Raw genomic sequence first — 11,681 nt, 5'->3', positions numbered from 1 at the left:
GTCTTTGACCTGGATAAAGTGTTGTTTTCCGTTCAAAATAATAAGATGAATAAATTATACAAACATATTAAGAGCATATGGACTTCCTTTCGCGGAATTATATTCAAATATGAATATTTGTTTACTTTAGATGAAACTTAAAAGTAGCTGACATGAGGAAATTGACATTTAAAACTTTACTTCTATGAGGCCATGGCGTAAGTACAATTTGTTTAAGCAGACGATTCGTGTAGTTGTAAGGGACCGACCATTTAACTTTAAAAGGGGGGTTTATTTTTTTTCCTGACAATAGTCTGATCCCCAATTTATAAACAAATTTATATATATTCTGAATCGATAGATTTTCCCTATACCTTATAGTGTTTATTTTTGAAAAAAAATAATTTGATTGAAAGCGTCGATAAACTTTAAAAAAATGTTTGTGCTTTGCGCTAAATGACATTTACTGATTCAGACAATTAAACAAACATACCTCCCTCCTTGAAGTAAAATGATTGCTCCCTAAGATAAATAAATTATCAGACCAATATACTTTAAGGCAATGTTAAAATGTCAAGATATCATTTTATAATTACGTGTCAAATTAAAAATCCACTATTGCTATTCCCTTACTTATACATGTACTTAGAAAATGCATTATCAAGATTCATAATTAAGTTCAGTGGTATTATCATTAAGTGTGTTAAGTGCATTGTTGGTGGTTAAACGTTAAGTGTGCTCTAAAGGGAACATTAGGAATATCAAACATATCGAATTCCCCAATGAAATCTTACTGCACACTATGGAATATGTATTATACAACAGTAAAATTCGCGATTCATGTGACTAAAAAATAAATTTAGAGTAACCCCAAAAATGCAATGAGACGAATTGCGGCATGTATCAGTATTATTGAAGCAGTATAATTTTCAATGATGGATAAAAAGTTCTCTTTCAAGATATAAACGTTTTGTTACATGGTACAAGAGGACAATTGCAAGTTTATTGGCCACAAACTACTTCCCTAAGTGAAGTGGTCGGGAATAGCATGTGTCAGGGGGACGATAAATTATAGTTCAATTTATCAACATTGATATATAATTATTTATGTAATATGTAAAGATCAACTTGCAATTATCTGAAAACCCAGATAATAATAAGAGAAAATTGTCAATCATTTTAATTTTATTTTATGGAAATACATGTATTACTAGCTTCAAGAGGATAATAGACAAGTTTTGCTCTCATAGCCAATAAATATAAGTGTATACTGTTATCCTTCTTCATTAATTTATGTCATATACTTTGGAAAAGCGGATGTGGTGAAATGATAGTAATATTTTGATAAATGTATTTTCTGTATATTTCATCTTTCCAGGAAAATTATAAATATAAGTTGCAAAAATGATTTTTAAGTTAAATTGTACAACAAATAAAAAAATCCCCTAAAAAGTTATACCACTCGACGAATATTTGTCTGGTTTGTGTGAACATCTACAATGTAAATTCTTTTGTAATTAATTGATAAGGGAACGACCATTTAACTTCAAGGTAGTGGGGAAAGGTGTGTGTGTGGGGGGGGGGGGGTGGGGGGGGGGGGGGTGGGGGGGGGTGGGGGGGGAGGGGTTTCGCGCAAAGCATGAACAATTGTATTTAGTTTTTCTACGCTTTCAATCAAATTATTTTTTAAAATTCAACACCATGGGGAAAATCTAGATTTTGGTCATCAGCTTGACCACAATATTTTTGTGCGTCAAATTAGAGATCCGAATGTTTTTTTTCATGTAAAAACCAAGACCATAACCTCCCCCCTGTTACAAACCGAGGTACATGTAGGACCTCCGTAAGTCGATTTAAAAGACCCTATTCTGAAGTGGGAGTAGTCCTGAAAATACATGAACTATTTTCCAATGGATGTTAAAATCCAATATAAATCTTTAAAACTGCGCGAAATAAATTAAGTAAGTAATAGAGTTATTATTTAATCGCCGAGGGTTAAACAGTGAGTTAAAAACTTTCCTGTGACCTTCGGACAATTTTAAAAGCTAAATACAATATGAATAGTATGACTACAGTGAAATATGTTGAAACCCCTATGTATAGTATGGCCAGCCATGCCAAATATGGAATACTTACTTTGATAACACTATTTATCACATATTTTGTACTGATATGTACGTTTTTGCATGGCCAATAATAGCCGGAAGTCAAGGTTGGTTATCAGCCCTCGGGGCCGATATCGATATCAGCCCTCGAAATCCATATCAAGCCCTCGAGTTTAACTTCCGGTAAACTGTCAATCAAATACTATTTGTAAACAAGTTGAACACAATGAAAAGAAATTTAGAAAGTTACGAATCTGCTGTAGAAGAAAAAAGTAGAAATCAACAGTGAAAATCACAAAAGTTCCCGTAAAATTTTGACGTCATAAAGAATTTATAAAATATATGACGCCACACTGGAATGAGTAGCGATATAGGATTCTTCTTAAGCATTTTTAACATTTGTAATGTAACATTTTAAAGTCGTTTAATATTTGCAATTCTTACAATTAATATATTTATTGTTAATCATTTCTGAAACTTTTCACAAAACGTTGTTTACCTACTGTGATACATTTTTTATTTTCTTTTCGTTAAATATCTTTTTGATTTTTGATGAAATATCAAACATAATTTGGTGTAAGCTATTTGTTTTCTCTTGCTCAAAAATATGTGATAAATAGATTATTACATGTCATTTTTCATATGGTCCCTGGTATCAGCCCACGACCCATATCAAGCCCTCGGGCTAAAGCCCTCTGGCTTGATATGGGAGTCTAGGGCTGATACCAGGGCAATATGAAAAATGCCATGTAATAATCTATAATTATAGTTACAATGACATACCATGATTTTTCAGAGAAAAAATAAATAAATTCTACAATCTCATATATGTGAAATAAATAACTAAGAGGGAGAAAATTTAATAATCTTTTCTTAAAATATTTCTTACTTTAATTTGATTCATAACCACATAGTTGAAATAAATCGCAAACTTGGAGTGTATGGTTCTATTTTAAGCCTTAATAATGCACTGTTTTCTTATTAATAGTTGAATTATGAGACACCCGAATATTCCATTAGTATATGTTATAAAAACTAGTTATTGCGATGAGCTGATTTCAAAACATAATTTAATTTGTTATACATTTATACATAAAAACAAATGTATGATATTCAATTCTATTTTTATCAAGGACCTGAACCGAGTTGTTTAAACAGTCGAATGGATGAAACATCGTGTTTTGCAAATAATAGTGACGAACAGTCCGTCAGTATGTTTCACTTTCGTATCCACAACGACTCCTGAACCGTTTTGTGAAACTTTAAAGTATGTCTCACTTATAAAACAATGTACATTTACTTATACATCTCTTATATCTTTTCTCCGAATAGTGGTTTAATGTTTACTTTGGCATTAATTTTACGGTGTCATGAACAATAAGGTATCCACATGCTATCTGCTTATTGCAGTGGCAGAATGTGGCCATGAAAGAAAAAAAAGTATGTTGTTCCCTCAAAACACTATGTCGTTCCCTCAAGAAACTATGTTGTTCCAATATGTTAGTTATTTCGTTCCCTCAAAATGCAGGGAGTCTCATTGGTGGGGGGGGGGGGGTGGGGGGGGGGGGGTTAGATCTCGGATCCCGCTTACAGTTTTTTTTCAGATTCCCGTATCCCGCTTATACTTAGGACCTAAGCAATTCTCATTTTTTTGTAATTTCCCGTGTCCCTCTAGACCTTAATTCCCGTTTTCACGACACAATAATTTGACTTTCCCATGTCACGCTTACGAAAAATCGGCAATCCCGCGTCACGCTTAGACCCCAATGAGACCCACAATGCAATGTCGTTACCACTATATAGTTATTCCGTTTTTCAAAGATGCTAAAAATGTCGTTTCCTCAAGATATTTTATCGTTCCCTCAAAATAAATATTATATCGTTCCCTCAAGATATAATGTCGTTCCCACAATATAGCATTAACATTGTCTTAGTATATTCTTTGTTTCCTATGGTGGAAGAATACAGCCGTAAAAGATAATTGTTTTGTGGAAACGCCATAGCATCTTGAGGGAACAAGATAAATTACCACATATCATCTTTGGGGAACGATATAATATCTTGAGGGAAAGACATAATATCTTGAGGGAACAAGATAAATTACGACATAGCACCTTAGGGGAACGACATGATATCTTGAGGGAACGACATAGTATCTTGAGGGAACTAAATAGTAACTTGAGGGAACGAGATAACTATCTTGAGGAAACAACATAAAATCTTTAAGGCACGACATATTATTTTCTTCGGGAAACGTACGAAGGCAAAATGCGGCCATGAAAGAAAAAAAAATGTTGTCCCCTCAAAATACTATGTCCTTCCCTCAACATGTTATGTCGTTTCCACAAGATAGTTATCTCGTTCCCTCAAGATACTATGTTGTTCCCACAAGACAGTTATCTCGTTTCATCAAGATACTATGTCGGTCCCTCAAGATGATAGGTCGTTCCCTTAAGATATTATGTCGTTCCCTCAAGATATTATTCGTTTCCTCAAGATCCCATGTCGTTTCCAGAAGATAGTTATTTCGTTCCCTCAAGATGCTATGCCATTCCATCAAGATGTTATGTTGTTTCCTCAAGATAGTTATCTCGTTCCCACAATATACTATGTTGTTCCCTCAACAAAGCTATAAAATTGTTATGATATGTTATTCATTTCCCCTTTAGAAGGATCTTGAGGGATCAAGATAACTATCTTGAGGGAACAACATTACATCTTGAGGGAACGACATAGTATCTTCAGGGAACGAGATAACTATCTTGTGGAAACGACATAGCATTTAAGGGAACGACATAGCATCTTGAGGGAACGAGATAAATTTATCTTTAGGGAACAACATATTATCTTGAGGGAACGAGATAACTATCTTGAGGGAACAACATAACATCTTGAGGGAACAACATAGTATCTTGAGGGAACGAGATAACTATCTTGTGAAAACGACATAGCATATTGAGGGAACGACATAGTATCTTAATGGAACAACATATTTTTTTTTCTTTCATGGCCGCATTCTGCCACTGTAGAAACGACATAGCATCTTTTGAGAACGAAAAAAAACTTTCTAGTGGGAACAAGAAACTATCTTGTGAGAACGACATAGCATCTTCAGGGAACGACATAGCCTATCCTGAGGGAACGAAATAATATCTTGTGGTAACAACATAGCATCTTGAAGGGCCGGACGATATAACTTTCTTGTTGGAACGACATAGCATCTAGCGGGAACGACATAGTTTCTTAAAGGAACAACATATATTTATTTTCTTTCATGGCCGCATTCTGACACCGTCTTTTCATCCTAAACCATAATCAAAATTTAATGAAAACCCAGTAAAAAAAAATTCTGGAAAGATACGCCTCTAAGGTGTTTTATTCTTGGTCATAAATTTCCCTTCATACAATGAATTATAAATTATAATCAATATTGATTACTTAAATTTATTCTGATCATAGGATAAAAAATTGATTATTGCATTATTACCATCCTTTACGTACTATTGGTGCCACTGTACAGTACAATGTTTTTGTTTAAGGGCATACGATACAGTTACAGGGATGGTAATGACGTTGCTAACGTAAAATGTTATTTTCGCGACGTCAAACTATGACATATCGGGAAAAGATGCATTTTTCTATGTTTTTTTTTCTGGACAAATTTTTGAAAAACAATCTTATTTTTCCCGCGACAAGTTAAAAACAATTTTTTTCTTTCAATTTTAGCATTACATATAGTGGCAGCTGAGGGTGTAACAAACAATTTTTTTTTTTCAGAATCAAAAACAAATTATTTTTTTCTCCAAAAAATGGAAACAAACTTTTTTTTCCAAAAAAAACCATAGCCCCCCCCCCCCCCCCCCCCAGAAAATCAAATGGTTGCTGCCTAATGCAATTTATCACAAGAATAGTTTATTTTTTTTTTCATTTTTTGTTCTTATAAATTAAATCTACGACTAAATTTATTAATCATGATGCGATTTAACAATTACTCAGTTAAATTTAACTTATTAACGTACAGGTTTCATAACAGTTTACAAGATATTTCAAAGATCTACTAGAAAAGGGGGTAGGACCTTTATCGGGACTCCGGGATCGGGTGTTTTTAAGCAAGGGGTTTCGGGATTGATCCTTTCGGGATCAGGGAATTATTTTTTGGAGTATCGGGATGTCGGGATTTAAATTGTTTTTTTAAGTCCGGGATTTCGGGATCAGGACTCTTCTTACTCCCTCTGGAAAGTGACTTTGGAATGACATTGACATATCTACACAATAAAGTACACGTGCTGGTATACGCTTATCCCAGTAAACCTATAATCAAAATTAAATTATAACTTCTCCGAATCTTCACTTGTAACGGGTTGCGTTTTGACTGCTAATTGCTCATGTCGGATCTATTTGTATTTGGATGATTTAATCTATGATATAGTCGGTTTGCATGAGAAAAAAAGGGGGGTACATTTAGGTATAGTTTTGTTAACGGTCAGAAGGGACGTATTCTCTATAAAAGTAAATATGTACCTTCTTAAGATTTTGAAATGAATTTTGTCAGCAGTTTTATTGGTCTGATCCACTGGCCAGACAAATCTTGTAAAAAAATCTGGATGCTTTCTATAAATGCAGAGATGCGCCTACAAAGTTTTAGACTAGACTTTGATTTTTACTGAATAAAATCAATGTTTTCCTGATATTCGTTAATTTTTGCCACCTTCGGTTAGTCTACAATTTAGAAATATAGAAATATCTCGTGACTTGTCACTACAACATACAACGATAAAAATATCAATAATAATTTCCTGTGATATAAATGATTATTCCACGCCTTTATGTATTAATGCATTTTTTATTTTATAAAATATTAAAAAACATCCTAGAGACTAGCAGTTAAATCGTCAATTAAGAGAATGATAATATCCGGATTATGAACATTATAACTCTGTTTTCATTGTTATCGATACACGTTTTAATACAATGTAGCAATTCCAATAAACAGTGGGCTTAATACGTATAAGTGACAACATATATATTTATATGATAATATGTAACGTGTGTTTCCTGTTTGAGGAGCGACACACGCAAACTTATCATCTAAACACACAAACCGATTTAGGATTTACATTTGGTAATTGTTCAGATGGATTATCAATTAAAATACGAGAATTAAAATTATGTAAGTATATAAATTAAATAACATAAAATTCTAGAAAATATGTTTTTTTTTCGGTAGTACATTTCACGTTTATCTTTAAATTCTAGACTAACATATCACAATGAAAGGCTTTCATGACTTTGCAGTAGATTACTATGTTTTACTTGTTCACTAAAATGTCAATTTCCAAAACGTTTCTGATTTTATACTAATTTTTTTAGTCGCATATCTTTGACATTGACTGATCAGAAAAGGTCCGAAAGAGGGGAATGGTTAGAAAAAAAGCAGAGTCACTTTATTATGGCTTGAAATTTTTATGTTTATTATTTTATTATAAGTACATTTTCTACTTTTTTACTGCAGCCGGGTTCATCTAGTTTTCACTTTTGGAAATCCTGAGTTCGCACATGTTGACGTTAAGGTTAAACCGTATTGATAATATCAAATCATGTTTCTTGGTATCTTGTATAAACATAGCAAAAGAGATATTTTCCGTAACCTATATGTGTAAAAATAGAAATACGTCAATTAATAAAACAACAACACAGTTTTTTTGTGTTTGATAAACAAGATGTTAGGTAGATGTGTTGTAGAAGTACAATGTCGAGAAACCTCTTTAAATTACATTTAATTTGAAACTAAAAAAAACCCACCTTAAACAAAGGAGAATCTTTTGAGAGAACAAATATAGATGATAGATGCCATAAATAATCAATTTCTCCATAGGCGACACTGATAGCTTTTTTCGATAAGCAGACATAAGAAATTGTTTATTTGTTTCGAAACTTTACTGGAATTAAAGAAAAATTATTCAAACAGACTTAGTATTTTCTGGTCCAAAATGTTTTTGTCTTAAAAAAATATCGATTCCCGTTGCTTTCTTCTCGTAATTTGTACATATCTCCCTCTCTATCAGTTTTGCACTAAAAAAAACGTGTCTCACTCATGCTCTTTAGGGCTAAGGAAAATATATAAGTTTGCCTTTGGTATAATGCAGAGTGCACGAAGTCTCTATTAATAAAAAAATGCACATATCGACCCATGAGAATTTGCCATAATCTTAATTCTGAATACCATGTTATCGTCATAAAATGGCTGCCCAATTTACTTTTGAGTTGTTTAAATCCTAATAGTTGTCTCCGATTTTCGTCTAAATTGTTAGAGCTTAAACGCGGACCGCGAAGACGACACCAAACCCAGAGTAAAGGACGGAAAGGCGGGGGGGGGGGGGGGGGGGAGGTTCCAACAATATGCTCCCATTCAAATACATTGATAGTCCAAAAAAAGGGGGGGTTCCGACCCCCGGACCCCCCTGGATCCGCCACTGCAGGAGACTTCATTTGTACAAGTAATGCAAATTTTATTGTGTGCATGTACCTGTTAATTGAACAAAAGTTGTCTCATTGAAGGACAATGTACACTAGTTGACTGATTACAGGGCAATGTACAGTAGTTGTCTGATTACAGGGCAATGTACAGTAGTTGACTGATTACAGGGCAATGTACAGTAGTTGTCTGATTACAGGGCAATGTACAGTAGTTGTCTGATTACAGGGCAATGTACAGTAGTTGACTGATTACAGGGCAATGTACAGTAGTTGTCTGATTACAGAACAAAAAAAAGATTACTCTGAAAATTACAGAAAAAAACAGTTTATTGTAGTTTGATAAGAACAACTACAACATATGAACAAATTTTGTGTATCTACATCGAAAATTAATTGTATATCTGTAAACCACACCGCTGTGCTCATTTTTAGCTCACCGGGCCCACAGGGCCTAGTGAGCTTTTCTCATCACTTGGCGTCCGTCGTCTGTCGTCCGTCGTCTGTCGTTAATTTTTACAAAAATCTGAATCTAGGAAGCCAAATTAAACCAAACTTTGCCACAATCATTATTGGGGTATCTAGTTTAAAAAATTTGTTCAATGACCCGTTCAACCAACCAAAATGGCCGCCATGGATAACAATAGCACATATGGGTAAAAAGTAAATTTTTGCTTATGTCTCTGAAACCAAAGCATTTAGAGCAAATTTGACACGGGTTAAAATTGTTTATCAGGTAAAGATCTATCTGCCCTGAAATTTTCAGATGAAGCGGACAACCTGTTGTTGGGTTGCTGCCCCTGAATTGGTAATTTTAAGGAAATTTTGCTGTTTTTGGTTGTTATCTTGAATATTATTATAGATAGAGATAAACTGTTTACATTTATAATGTTCAGCAAAGTATGATCTACAAATAAATTAGCATGACCAATATGGTCAGTTGACCCCTTAAGGAGTTATTGCCCTTTATAATAAAATTTTCGTAAATTTTTGTAATCTTTTACAAAAATCTTCTCCTCTGAAACTACTGAGACAAATTTATCCAAACTTGTTCATAATCATCATAAGGGTATATAGTTTTAAAAATGTGTCCGATGATCCTTCCCGTGAACCAAGATGGCCGACATGGCTAAAAATAGAACATAGGGTTAAATGCAGATTTTGGCTCATATCTCTGAAAGCAAAGCATTTTGAGCAAATATGAGAGAATTGTATTGTTCATTTGGTCAAGATCTATCTGCTCTGAAATTTTCAGACCAATCAGGCAACCGGTTGTTGGGTTGCTGCTCCTGTTATTTCCCTTTAAAAGTCAATTTTTAACAAATTTTGTAAATTTTTATAAATTTTTACAAAATATTTTCCACTGTTACTATTGGGGAAACTTCGTTATAGATAGATATAGTTTTAAGCAGCAAGAATGTTTAGTAAAGTAAGATCTACAAAAACATAACCATCACCAAAGCACAATTTTGTCATGCATCTATATGTGTCCTCTGTTTAATATGCACAAAGACCAAGGTGAGCGACACAAGCTCTTTAGAGCCTCTGAGACTTATTCAATTATCTTTCAGATTACATTTTTATATCAACATATTTTGTCAATATATTATGCTGAGACTTCTCATTTTTTTCTTTCAGTGTGTACAATACATCCGGACCATTATTATCAACCTCTGGAGCGCACTTTGACATGAATAGTACTGAATCGCTGGAGAATGTTTCACATGAAAGTACTCCATTCTCTATGTGGGACTTGCCTCGCTGGAACCAGTACATTTTTGAAAGGAATATGCTACCATCATTTGTGTTTATTCTATTGTTACTAATTATCGGAGTTCCAGGGAATTCACTAGTGTGCTACATTTATCACTTCAAAATACGAAATAGAAAGTTATCTTCGAATATTTTCATCCTAGCTCTTTCTTGGTTGGACTTGATTAACTGTGCCTTAACATTGCCGTTTGAGCTCTTTGTTATTTCAAATTATGTCCAATTTGACAATCCAATAATATGTAAATTTGCACGGTTTATTTCTTTCTTTTGTAACAACGCCACATCAGTTATACTTCTTTCTATCGCTATTGATAGATTACGGGTATTTATGTCCGGACCACGTCGTCTACGATTGCAAGCCTCGACTTCAAATCTCATAGTCGGTCTAGCAATGGTTATTTCCGCCTTCATTAGTTGGCCAATGCTTTTATTTTTTGGTACCTGGAGATTCTCGCTCCGAAATGGCGTCACAGGAGAGATGTGTCTGATTACCAACTACTACATGCTGAACAATCACCCAGTAGAAGCATTCACATGGACCTTATTAACTGTACATTTAATTTTTGATGTCTTATTCGTTATTATTTACTCTGTAATAGGGAAAAGAATTTGTATCGATACAAAGGCAACACGAAGCATGTCAGCAAGTAGTGAGCATGCGCACTCATTTAGAGTAGATTTCCGTAAAGGAAGCGATTCTTCAGCTGAAGACGACGTATTTACGATGAGCACTAGTAGCACAAGAAAGTCATCGATCCGACAAATAGATGATCATATATCATCAGAAGACACGTTGTATAAATTTAACTTGCTGAATTCTCAGAATTCCCAGAATTCCAGTGTAACGTCAATACCGAGTAGTCCTAAAAAAGTCTTACTTCGTCCTAGCCTGTCGAAGCATAACAGCAGAATATTAAGTTCGCCGTTTAAAAAGCAACAATCTCGCTGCTCAGCAACTAATTCAGAGTGGATGGTATCTAAACGTCGACCAGTGCTCAGCAGAACGTCTATAATGTTATTTTTAGTAACAGTTGCATACATGATAACGTATTTGCCATATTGTATCCTTGTAGTAATAAGAACGACGGATTCCATGTTCTTTTTTAGACTTAACGACTTGGATAAATCGTTTTATCAATTATTTTTTAGGTCATATTGTCTCGGAAGCGCTATTAATCCAATTATTTATAGTTTCGTTAGTTCAAGCTTTAGAAAAAAGTGCCAAGAAGCTCTATGTGATATTTTATGTTGCTTGCCCGGTAGAAAACGTAAGAAAACTTTGAATTGACAATCATTTATGTCGTGGTGCCTCAAATGTGTTTACAGATTTATAATAAAAATGAAAAATAA

General features: G+C 34.0%; 1 protein-coding gene across 3 annotated transcripts; it reads left to right on the top strand.

The window, feature by feature from the left end:
* Positions 1 to 11,681, top strand: LOC143054185 (uncharacterized). Of its 3 annotated transcripts, none has more exons than XM_076227099.1 (2): positions 1 to 197; positions 10,197 to 11,681. In XM_076227099.1, exons 1-2 carry the CDS (start codon positions 193 to 195, stop codon positions 11,617 to 11,619), a joined length of 1,428 nt encoding a protein of 475 aa, XP_076083214.1. In that variant the 5' UTR covers positions 1 to 192; the 3' UTR covers positions 11,620 to 11,681. The 3 variants fall into 3 exon arrangements, with proteins under 3 accessions (XP_076083214.1, XP_076083213.1, XP_076083215.1); XM_076227098.1 differs by lacking the exon at positions 1 to 197 and adding an exon at positions 3,224 to 3,351; XM_076227100.1 differs by lacking the exon at positions 1 to 197 and adding an exon at positions 7,088 to 7,254.

Source organism: Mytilus galloprovincialis, chromosome 12, assembly GCF_965363235.1.
Source record: "Mytilus galloprovincialis chromosome 12, xbMytGall1.hap1.1, whole genome shotgun sequence".
Lineage (NCBI taxonomy): Eukaryota > Metazoa > Mollusca > Bivalvia > Mytilida > Mytilidae > Mytilus > Mytilus galloprovincialis.
Note: the sequence above shows the minus strand (reverse complement) of the source record. Positions and strands in the feature narration are given on the sequence as shown.

Excerpts from the sequence above, each read along its gene's own strand:
- LOC143054185 (XM_076227098.1), top strand. The coding sequence starts at position 3,251 with ATGAAACATCGTGTTTTGCAAATAATAGTGACGAACAGTCCGTCAGTA. Across the intron at positions 3,352-10,196 it reads CCGTTTTGTGAAACTTTAAA|TGTGTACAATACATCCGGAC; the intron begins GTATGTCTCACT and ends TTTTTCTTTCAG.